Raw genomic sequence first — 22,901 nt, 5'->3', positions numbered from 1 at the left:
GCTCTGAACTCTGGCAGCTGAGCTATTATCTGATCCTCCTGCAGATTGCTGTGGTTGGAGGCAAAACACAGGGCACAGCATTCTCAGGGACACTCAAGTAATTAAGCATCCCTGCTAGGGCTGGGGTTTCAAACTAATCACTAGGCTTGGGCTTCAGGGAACTTCTCCAGGCCAGAGGGGCAGGAAGGGGGCATGGATGACGGAGCACACCCTAAACAATGTGAAGGTTTAACCCAGTCCCACAAGGATCATTTGCTAGTTCTCTCCAACCTCTGAGGTACTCAGGAGCCTTGATGACTTGTGCTGGGATGGGTGATGTGAGGCTTGGCACTAACCAAAGAGCTTCATTTCCACCAGGTGGGAGACATTAGGGACGGAAGTCAGTGAACACACCCCAGCTTCCCAGATGGGCAAGCTCCAATTCTGCCCTCCATCAGTCTTTTATCCCTCTTGGTTGCCTCCATCCTGCAAAACTACATCTTTTCATAGAATCACAGAATGGTTTGGATTGGAAGGGACATTAAAGCTCATCATGTTCCAATCCCCTGCCATAGGCAGGGACACCTTCCACTAAACCAGGTTGCTCCAAGCCCTGTCCAACCTGGCCTTGGACACTTCCAGGGATCCAGGGGCAGCCACAGCTGCTCTGGGCACCCTGTGCCAGGGCCTCACCACCCTCACAGCCAAGAATTTTTTCCTATCTCATTTAAACCTGCCCTCTTTCAGTTTGAAACCACTGCCTCATCTTGTCACTCCAGGCCCTTGTCCAAAGTCCCTCTGCAGCTCTGTGCCCTGTAAGCACTGGAAGGGGTTTTTAAGGTCTCCCTGGAGTCTTGTCCTCTCCAGGCTGAACAGCCTGAACTCCTTCCGCCTGTCTGCATGGGAGACAGCCCTGTGAGCATCATTTTGGGCAGTGAAGTCCTGTGGAGGGGTAATACAGCCCCAGGCAGAGCCACAACCAGTCAGAGCGGCACAAGGCCAGGGCCACACCAGCTCAGCCCTGACACTGTGCATGAGCTGTTCCCAACAGTGCTAATCCAATTACAAAACAAACTTCCTTCCTTCATTATCAGGACCTGCAGTATGCTAAACCAGCCTGGCAATTATGGAGGGCTTAGTGAGGGACTAGCAACTGGCAATGAATGACAGAGCTGTTTCACTTACTGGGAGGAGGGACACAGAACACAGGCAGTTCGGAAAACACAGGGGATTGCTGGACAAGTGGATTGGGAATTATTACAAACAAAGGTCTTTGGTCAAACTTTATGCTCCCAACAGGGTTAACCTCAAAACCACATAAGGTTGCTCACGCCCTTGTCCCTCCTGGGGATTAGCGTTCTCATGAATGGGGATCCCTGTCACCTCTCTAGCCCTGGTGGATGCCTGCCCTCACCCACCTCATTCCCAAACAATGCTCACTTCAGTCACAGGACGGCAAAGGCAGCACTAAAATACCCTTTGAAGAGAAATTCAGTTCAAATTTTCTGGGGACCTGCTGTTCACATTCCATCACTGAGGATGCCAGAACTGGAAACATATTTTTGGTGGTCAGGACAAAGGAAGGGGTTATTTCCCTTTATCTGGCATTAGTGAGACCCCACTTGGATACTATTTCCAAGTACATGAAGAGAGTCAGAGAGTCCTGCTGAGGATGGTCAGGGGCAGAACAAGGGAGTTTCACTTCTTTAGCCTGGAGAAGAAGGGGCTCAGGCGGGATGTAACTCCCACAGCAATGATCAGGAGCCACTTTCCTGAAGCACTTGGACACACAGCGGAGCTGCAGGGCAGTCCTGCTGGTCCATGACTGGTTCTGGGGAGCTGGTGCAATGCACACAGGTCTCATTCCTCTCATCCCTGTGCTCAAGCAGGGATGCTCCTGAGATGGAGCCAGGCTGCTTGAGCAAGGTTTCACCATAAGGCTGCACAGCCAGCACTGGCTCCCAGGCAGTTTGCTCCCTGACACAGTTCCTCAAGAAAACAGCCCCACACTACGTGGGGAGCTGCACGGACACAAGAAGCCTCTTCTTTCCCACTCACAGCCTCCAAGAAGGCAGAGGATCCCCCGTGATGAGCTCTTCACTGGAGCCATCAGGGGACAGCAGGGCTGCTAAATAGTACTTAAAACCTTCCAAGTGCAGAAAGGGCACACAGCAGCATCTGTGCAGATTTCTGCATCTCCAGCCCTTCCTGCAGGCTCTGGGAGAAAAGCTCTCTCACTAGACTCACCTCCATCCCCACTGGACAAAATGCCTCCCTGGGATGGAGAGAGGCAGCCAGAACTGCCAGCAGCCAAGTGGGCTGTAAGGAGACACCGACCAACTCAATCCGCTGCCTTTTAAGGAGTGGCAGAGGCTGAGGCATCCTGGAACAAGCTAGCGCAGTTCTGCAGGCTCCCAACCGCGGGGTGCATTCACAGACCACACTGGCCATGCCTCATGGCCCCCACAGCAGCTCAAAACTGTGCAGGGCAGCCACCCCTCAGCTAAGATAGAGTCTGAAAAACCCCAGAGCCTCGGATGGCAGAGCAAGGTTCCTGCAGTGGCTGCAGCGCTCACTCACACAAGGTCCTCACAATCCCATCAATCACCTCAGTCCCCCACAGCAACCAGGAGGAACAGCTTCTTCCTGGCAGCAGGCAGAGGGGAGGATGATGCTTTTTCACAAAGCCTTCATCAAGCCACTGCTAACTCATCCCACCGATGCCTGAGGGCTTTGCTCCACTTACAGAAAATGTTTTGCTGGTCCAGCAGTGAATTTGCTGCTGTCATTCCCATCCATGGAGCAGAGGGGAAAGGGAATGTGCTGCTGGGGAGCAACAGCAGGATGGAGTTTAGGCTGAAGCACGGATACAGGAAATGTAAGTGCATGGGTACAGGAGCAACACCAGGAACAAGGTTAAAAGGCAAGGTATGCATGAAACAGTACAGAGCACCAGAGAGAACTTCAGCCAAAAAAAGAGGAGCAAGCTGGCCCAAAGACAAGGTGTCAGGAAGACAAAGAACAGGACTGGAGCCAGTAAATTCTCAGAGGAGATCAGGAGCTCTCTGAAATTCAGGGATTTTGCCTAAGATTTACGAGAGATGAAGGAAAACAAGAAGGCAAAAGATCCCAAAGAGCACCCCCTTCTATACGGAGTAACAGGCAAGTCCAAAATCAGCTCATCACTGCCCACAAAGGGTCTCAAAGATATGGCAAGGACATGACCACCAGCATCCTTTGTCCCCTGTGTCTCAGAGGAGTGAACTGGCTGGACGGGCATGCTGGTGTCAGTGTACGCAAGGGAGCAGGGAAAATCAATTCACTTAAAAGCTTCCGGCTGTTTTGCCACACTGATCCCCCACTTGCGGTGGGATGTGGGCACACAGTCCCATGGAGCAGGAGGCAACCATGCACCGCTTTATTAGGCAGTGGTGCTGCACACACAGCCGAGGCTGGTCACTATTTACATTTGGCAAAGGATGGCAGTGAGTACTGAGCACCGGTGCAGGTGAGGGCAGCCTGCCTGGGCCCCTGCGTGCCTCGCTGGCCCCAGGGAGGTTCTGCTCACCCCTGCCAGCCTTCTTACCTGTGGGCACAGCTGTTTTGTCTCTCATGGGCACCCTCATGGAGGCACCTCAGGCCTGCTACCAGATGATTTATCCCCGTACTCACATACACTGCCCCCCCTCCCTGGACTCTCCAAGGTCTCAGCCCCAGTCCTGGCATCCCAAGCTCTGCCTGGAGGCAGGTGTGGACAGCCGGCGAGCCCCGCTCAGCTCTTTGCATAGGGGGTCCTTCCAGTGCCATGCCAGCAGGCAAACCAGTGCATGGGAGCCCCTAGAAGAGCAGGACAAGGGGCCTGGCTGCAGCAATCCCCAACAGCACTGGCCGTGCCCAGCGAGCTGCTTGTGGGCTGACGGTCTGGAGCCCATCCTCATCACGGTGGCGCTCAGCCCTGCAGATGGGCCAGTTTTGGGTGCACCCAGCCTTAAGCCTGGCTCGTGGGGGTGAGTACTATAGGGTACGGATGGCCACTGGGTAAAGCAAGGACATGTGCTCAGCCCCCTTGATGGGCAGCTTGCGGCTGGCGTAGTGATGGATGATCTCCGGCACGCTGTCGAAGGGCGGGCTGTGCTGACCCAGCACGTACTTGTTTTCCTGCGTCCGGGACAGTTTCATGTGCATGAAGCCCTGGCTGCTCCTGCAAGGACAGATCAAGACAGGGTTAGGGGGTACAGTTGGCCCCAGCCTCCCCTCAGCTCCTGACCCCCCGACAACAGGCAGTTTGCCTCTGCAGCTGAGGGGGACACTGCTGGCTCCTCTCTGCAGCCATGGCCCTGCCTGCACCATCCTGCTCCTGGCCGACTCCAACAAAGCCCACAGGGCAAAGGAGGGACATGGCCAACCACACTGCACTGTGACCCTTTGGGGAGCACGGCCATGCAACGGGGTGTGCAGGACCCATCTGGGGTGTGTGTGGGCAGGAAAGGCATCACCGAGGCAAGGGCAGCAGGGGCACTTGCTGTAGGGTCATGGAGGGGTAGTGGCTTTTGCTCCTTGCATGTGACAATGCCCCTTTTGCAACCACTGGCTCTCACAGGAGCCCTTCAGCTCCCAGGACTTCAGCTCCCAGATCTCCAGCCTCGCCATGGCAAACCAGGTTTTTCTCCTGTGGCCCACAGCCGAAGGATTTTCTCCTTCCCCCTCTCCCCACGCCACCGCTGCAGGCTCCATAAAATCCACTCAGCGTAGTGAGGCCATTTCCCAGCACAGCACGGGCACCAAGCCACGCCAAGCTGTGCAGGCAGATCCTGCCACAAATGCTGATTCCAAGTGGCGGACTAATGGCCCTGTCGCTATTAATTTGCGTCTCCGAGGAGAGCCACAGCCTGTCTGCAGCGTCTGGAATGCACATTACGGCAAAATATTGATGACTTAAAAGCAGACAGGACCTCATCAGTGATGCTGAGCCGCTTCTAGTGCTGCACAGCCTGGCCCCATCCCCCCAGCTGGAGATGGGCCATAATGGACAGCCCAGCTGCATTACTAGAATGGGTTTGAAATCCATTTAGAGACAGAAGCAAAGAGCCAGCTGTCCTGGGAGTCAGCTACAGCCCCCCACCAGGGGCCGAGGAAAAGCAATAGCTTCGCCGTGTCCTGTGTCCCTGTGGCAGGGAACCGGAGCACTGCCACATGGGACCATGGAGAGATGATACTGGTTGTGTTTTGGCCAAATTGCTCCACAGGTCTTTGTCACAAGCTCAGGGATGCGATGAGATCGCATCCCTGGAGCGATGACTGAGGGAACAGGCTGCAAACACCAGCAGCCAGGACAAGGGGTGGGTGGTGCTCCTGCTGAGCACCTTTACAGGCACAAGGAAGGACCCAAAGCTTTGCAGTGTGGCCTCAGCCACTCTCATGGAGGCACAAACCAGGAGGGACCCACTCTCCAAGCATCTGAGGCAATGACATGACCCTGTCCATGACAGGCAGTGGGGGACCAGCCAGGACTGTCACGGCAAGGTTAAATCCTTCCAGCTACCTGACCTCCTCCTGGCTGCTCTCTCTTGTGCATATTTTCCTTTAAAGAAACACCAAAGAACTTCAGGTCAGCATTGGAATGCTTTTCAGACCTTCTCCTTGGCTGTGCCTCCTTCCTCAAGGAAAAAAAAAAACCAAAGTTAAAAAAAAAATAATAGAGAGAGCTGCAGACAGCCAGCTTACAGCTCTATAAAAAGCATCCCAGGGGATTTTTCCTTGAACAGGCTCTACAGAGAAAGGCAATGGAGTAAAAATCCTGCTCTCAGGGCTGTGAGTTCTCCGCAAACTCTGCAAGGAAGGCAACGCCCGAGCAACTCCTGGATGGACTGGAGAAGGTGGGTGTGACTGCTGCACACCATGCCATCTGAGAGGAGGATTTTGCCATAAAGCTAAGGATGGTGGCAAGAAGTAAGGGAAAAAACACTAAGAAACAGGTGACTGGCTTGTGGAGAGGTGATGGAAAGCCACCTTTGGTGATGGAATGGCACCTCCCAGGCTCTCCAACACACGTGCTGACTAATGCCACTCACAAGGTGATGGTGAGGCCTCTCGCAGCCTCAAATGCAGCTCACCAACCAGAACAAGCTGTTGTTCCAAAACGGCTCACAAGCTAGGGCAAGGAAAAAGCACTGAGAAAACTAAAGCATCAGTAAAAATTCTGACAAAAAAAAAAAGGGAAAGGAGGGAACTCTTCCAGAAGGGTTTGTTGGATGATCTGAAATCTCTATGTGGAGAAGGAAGAAAGAGTATTTTCAGCAGAACTCCTGCCCTGGTTTGGTGCTGAAGGCAACAAAAAGAGTGAAAAAAAATATGGAGAGAGACAGAGCAATCTAATTCACAATTGTGCCACTGGGAAATAAACAAAAGGCTGAAATCTGCAGGGAGCAGTGCAGGTATAGAGACCACTGGGGAAACCCAAACTATACTGTGAAACGTGTAGGGTTACAGGGCCTGTTGTTGGGCAGAGACAGCTGAAGTGCTCCATAAATACTTGTTTCCCATCTGGCAGGAACAGAGCTAATATAGCTGTCCAGCAGAAGAGCAAGAAGGTATTTGCTCATCCATCATCATCTTCAGAAAGTAACAGCTTTGATTTTCACACTGCCCCAAGAGCCAGGAAAGAGCTGGATGAGGAGCTGTGGGCAGTTCCCCCCTGTCAGAACACATGCAAAGATGCTTCATGCAATTTTGGCATTCAGGGAATCTGGAAAACTGGGGAGTATGTAAAGATTCCCCAAAAAAACCCAAGCATAAACCAAGCTGTGCTGTGGGGATGAGGTTTCCCTACTGGCAAATCAGAGCAGGGTAAAGCCCTCTCTACAGCTGAGCAATGGATCTGTGGGCTGGGGAGGCAAGGATGGGTACCCCCATTTCCATCAACAATGGGCTCGCACAAACTTTCTTTTCCCATGAAACTAAGCTACAAAAAAAGGGGGAACAAGAAGGCAGAGCTGGAAGCTGTAACCAGACACATTTGACTGGGCACTGAGGCACATCATTTGATCCATCTAAGGGATTGTTAGCACTGCCAAGGAAGAGCAGTGGGCCTCCAGATCTCCAAGCCTTCCTGAGAGATGTTTTTGCCAGACATCAAACCAGAAACCTGTGCCACACCACAGAAAAGTGTGGCCTTCATACTGCAGCCATTTCTGACCACCCATGGTCATCTCACAATTACCCAATTAGCATGGGCACAATTCAGTTGGGGCACCCACCTATGGCACCGGGTCACCCCTGCTGTGGGTCCACACCCCCCCAGCCCCGCCAGGTTCACTCACTTCAAGGAGAGGGAGAAGTCATTCTTGCTGGTCTCGCTGTTGCGCACCAGGTAACTGGCCTCCTTGCACAGCCTCAGCAGTGTCTCTGCGTCTGTCCGGCTGATGGCTCCGTGGTACCAGCTGGAGGGGAGAGGGATGGGCTGTGCTGGGCACAGAGCAGACACCATAGGAAGGGCTGTGCCCTGGGGCAGCAGCAGTGCCAGCCCCCGGCACCTCCCCGGGGACTGCAGCCACATTCAGGAAGAGGGAAGAGGGTGGCACCACTGGGGCTGGGAGACAAGGGGCAGGGACAAACAGGCTGAAGTGTGGGGACAAGGAAGAAAGAAAGAAGCAAGTCTGCCCCAGGGCTCCTCATGGTGTGACCACAGGGCTTCCTAGTGCAGGTGGAGGGGTTGGGCAGCCACTCTGGGCAGGCGGGACTCACCATTGGCTCTCCAGGGGCAGGGCAGGGTCAATCCTCTCCCCAACAAAGGGGCCAGGCTCAGTGGTCAGCGTCTTTGTGCTCTTGAGGCTGCTGGAGCCATGCCTGAGGGCAGCCCTGGCTTTCTCCTCCCTGCAGGGCGAGGTGCGGCCATACCCCAGCCCCTCCGTTGGACCTGCAAAACAGACATGCATCACAGGCTGGGATCCTAACTTTCTCCAGCAGGAAGAGCCAGAGCCACTTACATCACGCTGGGTCCCCTCAACAGTGCCCCATCCCCCTGCTCTAAGCAAGAGCAGGGCAGCTCTTGGGCTGCTGATCACTGCAGTGCCCAGGCTGGGTCCCCACCATGCCAGGCCTGGAGCCAGTAGCTGAACCCATGGAAGACATTTCCAGGGAGGTTTCAAAAGCTCAGGAGGTTTTGCTAATGCAAAAACACATTTGGTGGCTGTGGTAGAGAGTTAAGTGAGATGCAGCAAGAAGAGGTTCCCCAATCTCAGAGGAAAAAATTAGATTTAAAAAAAAGAAGAGGGGATAGATGGAGCTAAAGGAAGCAGTCAGTTTGGAACCAATGGACACATTTCTGCTGGCACAAATAAACATGGGGTGAAAAAACAATTCCCTGAGGTGGGAAGGGGATATTTTGACTGCAGATACCTCCCCGGGCACTGCCACTTGCCTGTCACCAGCCCAGCCATGGCCACGAGCATGGGGGATTGACCAAGCCATGCCCTGGGGACCTGGCCTCCCACCGCCTGTTATTTCCGTGCAGGATGATTTCAGCATTAACAATATTGTTTCTCCCTCCTCCCAAGAGTTCATTATTGCTCCCTGTACCGCCAACCCCCTTGCACAAATTACTTATCGATCAGGCAGAGCTGCCACAGTGTGGGGCTGCCAGGGGCTGATACCATGGCAGCACAGTCTCCCCAGAGGTGGCCGAGCCCAGGAATCACAGCTCCCAAGACTACTGGAATGCCCCAGACAGGACAACTTCTCTCCATGCTTCCTGGCTGCTGGAGGGGGAGGCAAAAAATAGCCAGAGGGATGTTTTCCTCTCTAGCAGGGCATCCTCTAAGGCAGGATGTTTGAGTGACACCTTGTCCACACGCTATGCAGGTGAGCAGGACTCCAGCCCCCCCAGCACTGCAAGGAGGGGAAGGCAGCCAAAAGCAAGCCCAGCCAAAATCCTCTGCAGCTTAGCATGGCTTAAACCACCATAAGCAGCAGCTCAGGGAGGAGGTACTCAGCACTACGACTTGACAAGCCCTGCCTCTGCGGTGCTCTGGCTTTTCACTAACCATGCTCGCCTTTGTACATCACGCCCAGGCTTCAATTTCAACTCATCACCTTAAAAAATTGGGGCAATTGTTAAAAGCTAGACAATCAAACAGCCCAAGTGTTTGCTGGCGGCACAAAGTCATTGCGTTACAGGCTCAAAAGTAATGCATTGCACCTGTCAAGAGGGAGGCAGAGGCATGTGCATGATTAAACAGGATATTAAAAACAAGCCCTTAGGAGGAAGAAGACATCCTTCAAGACGTTCAAGTCACCCCAAGACACGGGAAGTAGAAAATGAGACAAAACTCTGGCAAGATAAACTTAACATAACAAAGCAAGGCAAGTCAGAGAGAAAAAAGAGACTCTGTGTTGCTAAATCCAGGAAAAATGACAAACTGATGTATTCATCAGGAGCAAGATGCATGTCAGAGTGACTGTGGGCATAATAAATGATGGGGGAAAAGAAGAGGCTGCATAGCAAAGAGATTAATTTTTCTTGACACGTGCATTCATTGCAGGAAGAGGATCAGAAAGTTCCCACCTGTCAAGACCTTTCTTCTTGAGAACTGATCTCAGCCTGCAGCATCCCTACGGTTTTGGGAAGTCCCCAACAAAGCCCTCAGAGCAGCCACTTCATTCTCAAGTGCCCCCACCATCAGCACCAAAACAAGCCATCACCTGCAGCCTGTGCTCAAACCCACCCGGGAAGCAGCAAAGGCCACTCTGGCTTTATCTTATGAAGCTCTGCAGGGATCTGGGTAACTGCAGATAAGGAAATCAGGTATCTGTACCTGGCATGTTGCAGTGCCCACCTGGGCAGTGTTAGTGGGGAAGGCACGGCATGCCACTGCACAAGAAAGGGCACAGCTTGCATCCCAGTTCCCCACTGCTAACAACTCAGTCATGGCTTTCCACAAAATCCCCCCACCTACTGCTCTTGGCAAAATCCTAATTCACCACAGCATAAGAGCAAGGTCCTTAAAATATCAATAAAGGGTTAAAAGAGAAGCAGCAATATTTGGCTTTCATAAGCGAGACTGCCAGCAGCATCCAAAGGGGATTTACCCAGGGGCTCTGTGCTCAGCACACACAAAAAAGGCTTCACAACAAGGCAAACCTGAGATGACAAAGTGTACCTGGGAGATTTGGCTGCTCAGGATAGCAAAAGCAAGAGTGGAGAATCCACAGGGACCTCCTGACACTAACAGCAAGGCAATAAAACAGCAGAGGAAATGGAGCAGTGCTAAATGATGAAGAGGGGAAAAAATCAGCCCCATCTTCAGCACTGGGATCTGAATTAGCTGCTAGCACACCTGTAAGGGACCTGGGTATTAAAAGTCGCAAGAAAACATCAGCTAAACACTCAGTGCAATTGTCAAGAAGACCTTAAAAGCAGCCATCAAATGTTGGGAATTTGGAGGCAAAGAGGAGAGAACAAAAGGGACAGTAATGACTCCGCCACAGAATAATCCCCCGGAGCAGCTCCACTGCTGCAAAGAGCTGGTGCCTCTTCGTAGCAGGAAGGTGCAGCAGGACAAACACCTGGTGTCCAGCACATGACAACTGAGGGGGCCAGGAGGAGCTGCAGGAGGGCAGAGGAGGAGGGTCGTGTCTGGCAGTGCACTGGGCAAGCTCCGAGGCATCGCAGTGGGCCAGGGTCACAGCAAGCACTGGCCACAGCCCCCCCGGACACACCGCTGTCACGCGAGACCCACCATTGGCGTCTTCGTAGCTGTGCTGGCCGTGCTGCAGAGGGATGGGGGCACCAGCCTCCCCATCCGGGGGGCTTTCACCGCTGTCGAGCTGTCCCACCGGTGGGGGCCATGGCAGGTCTTTAATGACCTTGATTTCCACTGGATGGGGGGTGGGGAGGGTGTGGGAAAGAGAGAGAAAGAGACAGAAAGAAAGGGCTTAGAAAAAACCATCAGCAACACCAGAGGTCCATGGAGAAGGAGAGCAGTTGTGGGGGGAAAGACCTGAGGACTAAATTCCGAGGAGCCCTACACCAGCTTGGCCATCTCATCCCCTCCATAGCACCAAGCAAGGACAGGCCTGAGGTGGGGCACATTCCCAATGGAGAGACCCTGCTCCTTCATCAGGTTTTCCAGCCAACCCTCTCTAGGGTATGGGGGAGCCTGCAATCACCCTATTCCACATACTTGTCTGGGGGCCTTGGCCGAACATTCCATTGCCATCTGTCCTGCCTGTCTTGCCCTAGGTGTCTCCCAGCCACTCACAGCGTCCACATTCCCCTGCCAGGCAGCAGTGGGCTGCAGCCTTGTGCCAGTACCAGCTGCCCACCAGCAGGGGTCCCATGGACCCCCAAAGGGGGAATGGGACAGCAGAGATATTTTGGCATCACTGGAGAGAAAAAACACCCCACGAGACACAGCAGGACCTGCTCTGGCTTCAGAAAAAAACAGGCAGCAGGTCCCAGCGTGGCCCAGGGAACAGCAGCCTAACTCCCTTGGGACTTGGAGCAGGCCTGAAGCACGCTGGGCAGCGCTCACATGCATCCACATGTGAGCCAGACCTGTGAACACACCACCTCCACCCAGGGATATCAAGCAAGGTGGCTCATCCAGAGCACAGACACCAAAGCACAAACCCAGCCCAGCAGTACACACTGTTCCAAGATGGAGCCCGACACGCCGAATCCTCAGAACAGGGTGCTGGGGGACCTGGTGGCCCCAAGCACAAGTAGGCACTGTGGCGCTGAGCCCAGCACACCCATCTCCAGCTCGCAGTGCCCAAACCCAAAAGGTGAACCACTCTCCAACCTCAAATTTTCACATCTCTCTCTGCCATCATCTCCACACAGTGCCACCAGCCTGAGCACCCTCAGTGCCAACTGCAGCACACACACACAATGCTGCAATTAAAATGCATCCTAGATAAGAGCGTGGCAATTAGCCAGCACTGGCAAGGAGCCAGCGCTAATGCACAGCATGGATTTCCTCATTACCAAACACAAACACAATCGATCCCGCAGCACAGATAAATAGGTCGGGGGGCTGGACGAAGCCTGGACGAAGGCTCCTTGGGCATCCTCCTGCCCTGAGGATGGAGGTATCTGCTTGAGCCCAGGGTTGAACCGACCCCGGTAACCCAAGGTTGGGGGTGCTAATTTGCACCAGAGGCTGTGATTGGTCAGAGCAGGGAAGAGGCAACAGGAGACAGGTGTTGGACAGATGACCAAGGCAGCTCTATCCATCACTCTGTCCAGCCTGGCTCCCTGCTCAGACAAACAGCTTTTGCAAGAACACAAGCGCTCCCTGAGCCATGGAAATGCAGAGGCCAACATTACTGACCCCAAGGATCCAGTTTCACAAAAAGTGTTGTTTGCTTTATGGCTGCTCCCATCACTCACCTGCAAAGGCTTTGGAGATCCGCTCCTTCTTCCACTCCCAGGGCTGGTCATATTCCTCTGGCGGCCGCTCATCATCCTCGGGCAGCCGGGACTCCCTGGGCCGGGGGCAAGCTGGGCAGTCACTGTCCATGTCCAGCACAGGCTCATAAGGAGTGTCGTAGAGGTGCAGCGGCCGGGCGGGAGCCTCCCGTAAGCCCTTCTGGCGGATCTCTAGCAGGAGAAGAGGGAAAAGACCATGAGCCTTCTGCCCAACACAGCCATGGTCCCCAAAACCGTGGTAGATGACAGGGCTCAATGTCACCCATGGGTAAAATGGGGTAGGGAGCATCAGCAGAGGAGGAGACAGCAAGCAGCTGCCAGAAGTGGGAGAGCTGCTCGGCAGCACCAAGATCCCCACAGTACCACACCCCCCCTCCTGGGCAGCCCGGCAAAACGGGGTCAGTGGGGACAGAAGTACCCCCCAAGCCTGATTTCCTGCAAGCAGTGAGGCTGGGTTTCTCCCCTGGAGACCCAGAGTGGCCAGTTTAATAAAACGCCCTTCCCTCAAGCAAAAACATAGTCTCTCCCACAGGCACAAGCAGCGTCTCCACTGTTTGCTGGTTTTTCCAAGAAATATAATGGTCTACTTCAAAAAGCCACATGAGCTTTCCAGAAACCACTCGCTCCATGAAAACCACAAAGCAGAGCCAGAGCCTGGAGCACACAAGCCACCATGGTGACTCTGAGCACTGCCTTCAGGAGCACATGCTCCCAGCTTGCCAGTTTTCCAGCCCCAGACAGGCCCACAGGGGACCCTGCTGCTGCAGCAGACACAGCATGTTCTGGCCCAGTCCTAATTGAATTAAATAGGTCCCACATCCATCTTACTTTTAAGCCAGATGCATGCAATGTCAGGTCCCTCCTGGCTCAGCCTGGCAATTGGGAGTCCTGGGGGACAGCATCGCAGGGAGAGATGTGCCTGTAGTGCTCAGACAGTCTTTGAGTGCTCTGGCAAACCCAGAGCACAAGGCTGAAGCTGGGAAAATTTGCCTGTAAAATGGCTGTCCCCCACCACAGCCATTGCCCTGGTTTGCCTTGTCTGGGGGAGCCAATGCTGTCACAGGCTGCAAGGAACAGAGTACAGCGGCCACCAAACTTGGAGACCAGAGGTGTAAAGAGTGGCCTTTGCATGAAGCCTTCCACCTTACCAGCCATCATCTTCTGGGCTTCATACGGCTCCATATATCCGTCATTCTCCATCACCTTCTCCAGCCCTGCCTGGCTACCTGCCACCTGTGCCGCATCAAAGGGATCTGCATAGTCCTCCAGGACAGCCAGCTGGAAGAGGGGAAGATTAGGAAAAGAGTTAGGGCATTCTCTGCCTTTACTGGGAGGTGGAAGGCAGAGCTCCTCACGAGCTCTTCCAGCAGCAGCCAGAGCGGCCACTGACAGCCCAAACCTGCATCATGGCAGCCCTGCAGAGCAGGTGCTGGCAGCTGACAGCTTTCCAGGCACCGGCACTCGGCCATGGAAACGCTCCAGCCTTTGTCCCAAAAGCTGGGATGGAGCCAAGCAGAGCAGAAGGCAGACCTGCCCCTCCCTCACCATCAGGCTCAGCACTGTCAGCACCCACACACATGTCCTGGCCGGGTCTCCACTGCGGCGCAGGGCTGCCAGCAGTGCCATACCCTCCATGGCACACAGATGCTCTCCTGCACACAGCCACATTTCCTTTCCCAAGGGGGAGAAGGGGCACAGATCCCAAAAGAAGGGTGTCAGCTGGCACTGGCATGACTAGGAACTTGCTGGTTATTTTCCAGGGCTCCTGTGCACTCATTTGAAGATATTTTCTAACAAAAGGGTTAAGAACAGCCTATGGCTTCCTCTCCACTCCTTCCCAGGCCTCCACAGCATCCCCAGACACATCCTAAGTTAAGTAAGACAAGATAGAGCCTTTCTCCAGGAAGCAGAACCAGGAGCTTCTCAAGTGCCATGTCACAGGGTCAGCACTAAATTCCTGAGATTTGCACTTACTAGTGAGAAGGAGAGGATCCTGCAGTAGGATATGGGGCATGTCCCAGAGCTCAATCCCCTCCAGCACTGGAACCACATGCCTGCTCTAGCACCTCAGCAGCTTCCCAGCCAGAGCACTCCATCACACAACACTGCAGTCCCCAGGAAGCCTGGAGCTGTACATCCCACCCTCCAGCCACACAGCCTGCTCCCAAAGTAGGGCCAGGCAATATTTCCAGCAGCAATTAAGTGTACCCAAGCACCTTACCAGGGTCTGCTCACCTACCAGGACGCAAACCCCTGGCTTGGGGGGGTTTGCTACCACAACATGGGCTATGGAGATGTCCCACAGCAAGGACCAAATGTCCCAAGCATGGTGTGGCAGCTGTGTAATCCCACCCAGTGCCAGGCTCCATCATCACCACTACACACTGCCCCTGCTCCTGGCCAGCCACAGAGACCACGGCTGCTCACACATTCCTCTGCAGCTCCAATAACCGGCTTAAAACAAAACACTTCTCCCTCCTTCCTGTGCAAAACGCCCAACAATGGCCTGTAACAGCAAAACTCAGCAGGAAAAGGGAACAGGAACTGGAACTGTAAACACCTCCGTGCAGTCCCAAGACTTGGCATCCCTATGAGCTACAGGAGGCACATGGCTCTCTGCACCTGGCTCACCATCTCCTCCCTAAATGTCCCACCTCCATGGGCAGCCAATGCATGGGGAACTGGGTCAGCCCTCCCAGGGCATGAGCAAGTAGCTGATCATCCTCAGACCAAATCCCAACCGCCCCAGAGGAGTAAAATAGGGTTCAAACATGGGAGCTGCAGATGCTCTCACCCCGTGGCAAGGCAGCAGAGGACAGACAGTGTCAGAGTACTGTCTCCACCCCAGGCATGGGGCAGAGAGCCAGGACAGGGCAGCAGGAGCAGTCAGCCCCTGGCTTTGCAATCTGCTCTTACCTCCATCATCCAAGGGGGTGACATGGCATTGCTCAGGCCCTGTCAGGCACTGGGGACATGAAGAGGCAGTGCTGAGCCCAGGGGTCTGCAGCCCTTTGCTTGCCACCACCAGGGCAAAATTCCCCAGGGCAAATGCAAGTCGCTGGTGACTTTTACAGCTGCTTGGTCAACCAGGACCTGCTTCCCACTTGCTGTCTGCGAGATCTCAGTGAAGCTGCTCCAAACAGCCGGGAGATCCCACGGCCTCTCCCATGCCTCGAAAGCTGCACAGAGCTCCTGCTGCATCTCCACATCTGTGACAGTCCTGTGACAGCAGCAGCATCTTCACACACGTGCTCATGACAATAGAGGCATGGGCATGCTGGCAGTGTCCCCACACACACAAATGCACCGGCTCGACAGGCAGGGTGGGTGGACGGGCAGTGCCATGTCCAATGCTCACCCTGTGCAGAGCTCTCATGGCTCCAAGCATGCTGGGGAGCTGTGAAATGCAGTCTGCTGACCCTCCTGGGTTTAGTTGTCTGTTCCTCTGGCCCCAAGCCCAACCTGACCACATTTAGACCTGCCACAAACCACATTTCCTAGACAAGCGCAGACCCAGTCCTGGACCCTCCCTCTGCCCCATACACACATAGCAGCTTCAGACAGGGCCGAGAGGCTTCCCTGCATACAGTGGTCACTGTCATAGAATAATTAAGGCTGGAAAAGACCTCCAAGATCATCAAGCCCAACCTTATTTCCAACTGTATTTCCTCGTGTTTAGGTCTGGCATCCCGGGGGGAGCACACAAGCTCCAGCAGGCTCACAGAGTGGCCTCCACTCAGATGCCTCCAGGTCTAGAAAGCAGAAGATAGTGGAGAATCCTAACAAGTCACTGTCAAGACCCATAAAACTGGGTATTTTGCCTGCAGAAGGGTGCAGTGGCACTCAGCAGAGATTGTTGACAGAGAATGTGGTTTGCTGGGCTCAGCTTGGATGCAGAGAAAAGGCCTTGGATTAGAGGCAAGCTACTTGAGTTTGGGGGGAATTTGCCACACTAGTTTGCTTCTCCACTGCCTCAAGGAGAAGGAGCAAGGTCTCCCAACTGTAGGGTGATGAGAACACAAACCCATTTGTTTTTTAAATGGTTAGATATTACAGCAGAGAGCCGCGGAAAAGGTGGGGAGGTAATTACAGCCTCCAGGAGCATCACAACCTCAGGGTGCACAAGCAAGCACACAAAAATGTGCTTGACTGAGGGACTGGAGGCTCCAGCCAGTGCCTGGAATGGGGCAAACAGCAGAGATCATGCAATTACCGGGCACATCCTAATGCCCTTGAACATGAGGCCATATTACAGTTGCTCAGGAAACTGCATCTCTGACATTTCCTAATCTGAGTACTGGACTTGATGAGCCATGCAGGGCTCTCAGCAGCAGCCACAGGGCAAACGGCTGCTCCCCAGAGCAGGAGAGGGCCACAGCCGCTGGCAGGGCAGCTCCCAGGGGTTGCCTAAGCCCCCACACTCTGGTCAAAGGCCAGGCATTTCCATGCTTTGCTCATGTTCCATGTTGCTGAGGGAGCTGCTCACCACCTGCTGATCCCACCACATGGCTATGGAGGCATCTCCTGCTCATACACAGCACAAGCTTTGCTAGACTTGAAATAATTTGGGTGCAAAGCAAAGCCTGACATGCAAAGCCACCATCCCAGGGCAGCTCTTGGTGCAGACCAGTCCTTCAGGGAGCAGCCAAGCACCACTGGCACCTGGACACATATCCTGCTTGAGCATGACTGTTTTTCATGTATTTATCTGCCATGGCAATGCAAATCCCAAATCCCTGCTGCAGCACCAAAGCTTGTCTCGCTCTATTATACATGCCAACTGTAAGGGGAAAAAAAAGAAAGTCAAAACAAAATTAATGCAAAGAACCAGATCATCACTGGGTTCTCGCAATCAAACAGCTTTTATGCCGCCCACTAGTGAAGGTGACAGATCACAGCTCTTCAAGAGCATTCACAGTTCTGACACCAAAGTCCCAGGGCAGAGCTGGGTTCTTTGTCTCATCTTGCCCAGAAACATTCTACCTGCCACCACCTTATGTCACAACAAGATGTTCCACTCTACACAGAGGTTTGCAGAGCATTCCTGGGGAGATCCTCCACCTTAAAAACAAGTTTCTCACCCTGGAGATAAAGTGCATTTGGGGTCTCCTCAGAAGATTGGTTAAACTGAGCAAACTCATTTCATTCTGTCAGGTGCAAAATTCCTCCAGTTTTACACATCTGGCAGCTTGGCTTTTGGCAGACACTGAAGCCAAACCCAAAAACAAATACAACACTGACCTTCCCAGAAGGGTCTGGTCCACAGCCCCATGGGGCACGGCATGCCCAGGCAGGGAGCCTAGGGCTGCACCCGTGGCACAGGAGGAGGGCATGCGGGACGGACAGCACGGCATCAGCATCACATAAGATGACTCAGTTCGAGGAGGCTCTCACAGGAAAGACACACACCCAAGAGCTTCCTGACGGGCTGTTCCCACACCCTGCAGCACTGACCCTGCACTCCCAGCAAGAACAGCAGAGACTGGTCCCGGTGGGCACAGGACAAAGATGTCCTCAGGCAGATCCCCAAGCCCATCCTCAAGCACACCTGGGGTGCAGGCAGCAGAAGGTCCCTCATCGCATCTCTCCCCGCTGCATCCCAGTGGCGTTGCTCCTTGTGCCTAATCCAAACACGGCAGGGAAGACATCTCCAGGGTATCCACCTGGCTCAGGTGAACCACACAGGGCCAGTCCATTGTCCACTGCTGTAGGGAAAGGCCTGTCAGACCAAGCAGATCGAGAAGGGCCTGTGCTGTCCGCACCATTTCCAGCAGAGTTTGGAAAGCAGCACGAGTCACTGCAGAGCTCTCTCTAATGCAACCCCACAGGATGCTGCAGATCCCACAGAAGGCACAAAGATGAGATGGCTCATGCTACAGCAGCAAGACATCGTGCAGCCCAGGCAGGAAGGATTCCTGTGCCAAGATGTTCCTGCCCATTCCATTCTCCAGAACTCGCAGGACAGCTACAGCAGGCAGAGGGCTCCCAGGGAACATAGTCAGCCCCCAACCACAACAAATGACACGGTCTCAGCCAAACCACACAATCAGGAACCAGTGACTGCTCTTTCCACTTCTCTCCATCCTCATTGTCCCCACTTGGAAGGGCTGCACATTTTATTAAGAGTGATTTTCCCCATCAATCATTAACAAAAACCCTCTCTGCTCCAGCAGCTTTGTCTGTACACAGAATTGTATTTCTCCTTTATCTCCAGCATCAACACAATCCAAGGGGTCTGCAGTCCCAGTCCCTGCAGCAGGTAGGGAACAGTGCCCAGAGCCTCTTCCTAAGTGTGTGAGCACTGAGCCCCCTGCACAACCATAATCTCAGCAGAGGCTCCAACCCAGCTCCAGCATCCCTTCCCTGTTCCAGGACAGCTTGACATCACCAAGAGCAAGGGTCACAAGCAGCAGGAAACCCCCACCAGGCACTTCCATCCTCCTGTACCACCTCCAGGAAGTGCCACCATGATGTTGGAGCAGCTGGGGAACCCACTGCTCAGCCCAGTGCCAAGGCTAGCAGATGAGAGCTGCAAAGGGCATTTCAGCCCAACAGAGTTGCTCCACATGGTGGATGCTCCCTGGCTCCTCTAGGAAAACTGTATTAATGGACAGCTGCAAGCACTATCCAATATTTCCACTTTTATTCCAGTTTCACCCAGGCTCTGGAGCTCTGTCTGTGTCCATCATGTACCAGAGCCCTAAAGAATTAGAAGCCTCCTCCCTACAGTAGCATGCAGGAGACTAGCAGTAATCTAATCACCGCCTATCTTGGATAAATGAAGGGTCTTCTTCAGCCTAGCGCTGTTAGCACAGTTTCCCCAAACGTATTCCAGCTTCTGACTTTTCTCTAAACTTCCCAGATTCTCCCCAGCCTTTGGACCCCCAAACAGCCTGGCTGTATCTGTCAGCAGTCCCTGCTTCCCACAACTCTGGCTCAGCCCTTTGCACATCACAGCCTGAGTCCACACGCTCCTGCTCCTGCTCTGATCCCGCAACGCGTGCTCCAGAGGAAAAAACCATCCAGACTGCCTCAGCAAACCACAGCACCGTGGTGGCACCTCTGGTCCCTGCAACCAGTGCCCTCCTCCTCATCCTCCTCTGCTGCCCGCAGCAGCCAGTCTACCCAGCTCAAAAGGGGAGCTCTGGGCCACTCTGGAAATCTCCAAAAAGAAATTAGTCAGTACAAGCAACTTCCCAAGATCCACCGCAACAAGTTTTTCTATCTGCTTAAAACATTCTGTAGCAGATTTTTCCCGGTGCTTATTTCATGGTGCCACCTGGCAGTCCCAGGACCACGGATGTGATCACTGACTGGATCCACGACTCCCTCCGCCAGCCAGATCTGCAATCCCGTCGAGTTCGCCTGACAAGCTCCGTCTTGCAGGCGGCAGCGCTAGCGGGCACTAATTACCCCCTCCTGCCTTTATTTGTGCAGTCCCCGCATCAGCCTCTCCGCCAAGAGGGAGGCCCGCAGCCCTGGTTGGGTTTATCCTCCACCAGGCCTTTGTGCCACTCAGAGCCCGTCTCCCCATAGGGAGCTTCTGCCCAGCTCCTACCTCTCACCGGGGATGTTTCTCGCCTCCTTGCCAGCACCGGGAGCGCCAAGCTCTGCTCTCACCCTGGAGAAGCCGGCGGGGGGGGCGGCAGACAAAGAGGCGCTGAGGCTCCCTGACAAAGCAGCACGGCATCTCCGGGGGTCCGGCCGCCGCCGCTGGCACGGGCAGCCCGGGCAAGCGGGCAGAGAGAGATCCGCCGGGCATGGAGCGGTGGGAGGCCCAGGGTCACCGGCCCCAGCGTCGAAGGGCACCGCAGACGGTCCCGTACTCCTCTGCGAGCGCACTTCCCGCTGGGGATCATACCTGCCTCCCGCGGGAGCCGGAGGGGAAGCCGGGGCCGCCCCCGTTCCCGCTGACGTGTGCCCGGCATGTCGGTGCTACCAGGGCACAGGGGGGGACGCGACACGAGAGCCCCGTGGAGCCTGGCCGTGGCCCCCTCTCGGTGCTCGAGGATCCTAACCCTGCTCCTTACTGTGGATGCCAACGGTCTGGCGGAACCACCGAGGGCATCTCCGTGACCGAGGCGCTCAGGCTCCACCTGCCCCTGGGGTCCTGGCCCTGCTCGTCACGGCAGGGGCCGAGGGTCCGGCGTGGTCACTCGGGGCATCCCAAGTGCCGGGATACCGCGGGGAGAGCAGCGGAGCCCCGTGCCCGGTCACTCACCTCCTGCGGCGGCTCGTCGGGCGGCTCGGGGCCGGCCGGAGGCGAGCTGGGGGGGGCGGGCACCAGCGGCGGCGGCGGGGGGCTGGCGGGCACCTTTTCCACCGCCTCCACCTTGATGAGCCGGTGCTTAGGCGAGACATAGCGGGGCCCGTCGGGGGCGGCAGCGGGCGGCGGGCCGCTGTAGGGGTCCTCGAAGTCGCGCTCCTTCTGCAGCCGGTAGGCCGCCACGATGTCGGGCTGGGCGGCGGCCAGCGGCTCGGCCGCGCCCCCGGGCGGTAGGGGCGGCTGCGGCGGCGGCCCGGCGCGGTAGTCGGGCTTGGGCGGCGCGGGTGGTGCGGGCCGGGCGCTGCGGAAGCCCAGGTGCTCGCGGAGCCAGCGGGCCATGGTGCCCACGCACTGCGGGGCTCCGCCGGCCCCCGCCCCGCCGCCGCCGCCGCCGCCGCGCTCCGAGCCGGCCGCTCCGCTCAGCAGCATCGGCGCCGGCGGACTGAGCGCGGCGGCGGGGCCGGGGGGGGCGCGGGGGAGGCGGCCGGGGGAGGCAGCCAGTGCCACCTGCCGGAGCGCCGGGTGCGGGGCCTCCCCCGCCCCGCCCGCGCCGCGGCCCCGCGCCCGCTCCCCCCGGCACGGCCCGGCGCGGCCCTGAGCGCGGCCCGGCCTCCCCGGCCCGCCTCTCCCGGGGCCCGCCCCGCTCCCCGCCGCCTTCCGCTGCGCCCGGCGCGGCCCTCCCCGGCACTCCGGGCCGCCTCTCGCGCTCGGGCGGCTGCGGGCTCTCGGCTCGCTCTCGGCGGCCTTGGGCCCGATGCGGCCCCGGTGCTGCTCCCAGCCACCCCGGAGCGTCCTCCGGCACCAGGGCAAGGGCCAACGGGGAGGCAGCCGGCGAGGCAGGGGCGATAAAGGTCCCTCGTGGGGTCACAGAATGTCCTGAGCTGGAAGGAGCCCACGAGGGCCATCGAGTCCAACACCTCGGTGCAAACCCCGGGCCTGGGAGGTATTTGGTGGGAGCAGTTCACTCCAGACAGAGACTGAAACACAAGGCTGGTGCTGTGGACCCCCACAAGAAACACTGCAGGAAGGGGTGAGCCGGGACAAGGCAGAGAAGTGCTCAGGAAGAAGGCTGAATTCAAGCTGGATGTGCAGAGACATTGGGGCGAGTGTGCAGGGCTGATCCCCAGCACACGGGCTGGAGGACATCCCCTGGGATGCAGTGGGAATGTGGCACTGGGAGCAGTGTGTTGGAGCATGGCAGCAGAGCCCGAGGCCGCTGCAGCAGCAAAGAGCATGCTAACACACGTTCTGACTGCTCCCCCCGGACACACAGCCATCACCAGCCTGACCACCCCCTCAGCTCACCCACCATGGAGACTGCTTCCCTGGGCTCTCCAATGCCCCAGCAGCCCTGTCTCCAGAGCTATGCCCCCAAATCCTTCACATCCCTTCTGAAACACCACACCTTCACCCAAATCTGCTTCCAGGCTCACAGGCTGAATCCCTGAAGGCCATGAAGAAAGAAAAGGGCCGGAGACAGGATGCTCCAAGAGCAGGACCCCCACAGAGCTGAAGCTGTGCAGAGGCATCCAGTGAGCAGGGACAGATGCCACAATGGGTTCCTGCATGTCCTCACACCATGAGCCATGGTCCTGCACAGTGTGGGGACAGGTGCTGGGCTATCTCTGTCAGGGTGCCTAGCTGGGGAGAGAAGTTTCTTGTGGTGACCTCCTTCCTACCAGCCCTGTGCAGGAGGAGAGTAAGGATGGGGCTGCCAAGGAACGGAGCCTCTTGTGCCATCCTGGCGCTGTACACACCCAACATGTGCCCAGGGAGCCCACTGAGTCCCAGATTTGCTGATTCATTGAGCACACTCCTGCTTGAGAGACCCATCCAGATTCCCCAGGTCCAACCAGACACCAAGGGAGCTTCCTCCACAGGAAGAAGAAAACATGGAACCCAGAAAACAACACTGGAAATTTCAAAGCATAGGGATTGCAAGATGCAAAAGGCATCAGGAGAAAAAGCATCTGCGAGGAACAAAGTGATCACCAGGCAGTGTTTGAGGTCTAGCAGCAGACCTTGCTCCTGGCAGATGGAGATGATGAGACTTATTGAAATGCAGAAAAGACAGAGATTCTCAATAAATCTGCCTGTCCAGCATTTGGAAGGAAGCAGGGCTAATGGCACTTGAGATTGAAAGCAGTTCCACCCTCTGTCAGTAACCAAGGAGGATGTTCAGCAACAGCTGTTGGAGATGGATCTTGTTAAATCCTCAGGTCTGGA

At 55.7% G+C, this 22,901-nt stretch overlaps 1 protein-coding gene across 4 annotated transcripts; it reads right to left on the bottom strand.

Annotated features, from left to right (window-relative positions):
- Positions 1 to 3,297: 3,297 nt before the first annotated feature.
- SHF (Src homology 2 domain containing F) lies at positions 3,298 to 21,063 on the bottom strand. Of its 4 annotated transcripts, none has more exons than XM_048318019.1 (7): positions 20,631 to 21,057; positions 13,558 to 13,687; positions 12,371 to 12,580; positions 10,716 to 10,853; positions 7,723 to 7,894; positions 7,299 to 7,418; positions 3,298 to 4,180 (listed from the first exon to the last, which is right to left on the bottom strand). In XM_048318019.1, the coding sequence occupies exons 1-7, from the start codon at positions 21,012 to 21,014 to the stop codon at positions 3,994 to 3,996; spliced, it is 1,341 nt and encodes a 446-aa protein (XP_048173976.1). In that variant the 5' UTR covers positions 21,015 to 21,057; the 3' UTR covers positions 3,298 to 3,993. The 4 variants fall into 4 exon arrangements, with proteins under 4 accessions (XP_048173976.1, XP_048173979.1, XP_048173977.1 ...); XM_048318022.1 differs by lacking the exon at positions 20,631 to 21,057 and adding an exon at positions 19,968 to 19,989; XM_048318021.1 differs by having other exon boundaries at positions 4,092 to 4,180; positions 7,299 to 7,443; positions 20,631 to 21,063.
- Positions 21,064 to 22,901: the final 1,838 nt, after the last annotated feature.

The sequence above is a fragment of the Corvus hawaiiensis genome, chromosome 13 (genome assembly GCF_020740725.1).
Source record: "Corvus hawaiiensis isolate bCorHaw1 chromosome 13, bCorHaw1.pri.cur, whole genome shotgun sequence".
Lineage (NCBI taxonomy): Eukaryota > Metazoa > Chordata > Aves > Passeriformes > Corvidae > Corvus > Corvus hawaiiensis.
This window is presented reverse-complemented; position numbering and strand designations above follow the sequence as displayed.

Bases quoted from the DNA above. Each gene is read 5' to 3' on its own strand.
- SHF (XM_048318019.1), bottom strand. From the start codon at position 21,014: ATGGCCCGCTGGCTCCGCGAGCACCTGGGCTTCCGCAGCGCCCGGCCC. The intron at 13,688-20,630 runs GTGAGTGACCGG...CCCCTCTTCCAG, and splicing joins CCGACGAGCCGCCGCAGGAG to CTGGCTGTCCTGGAGGACTA. The intron at 7,419-7,722 runs GTGAGTCCCGCC...TCTCCCCTCCAG, and splicing joins CTGCCCCTGGAGAGCCAATG to CTGGTACCACGGAGCCATCA.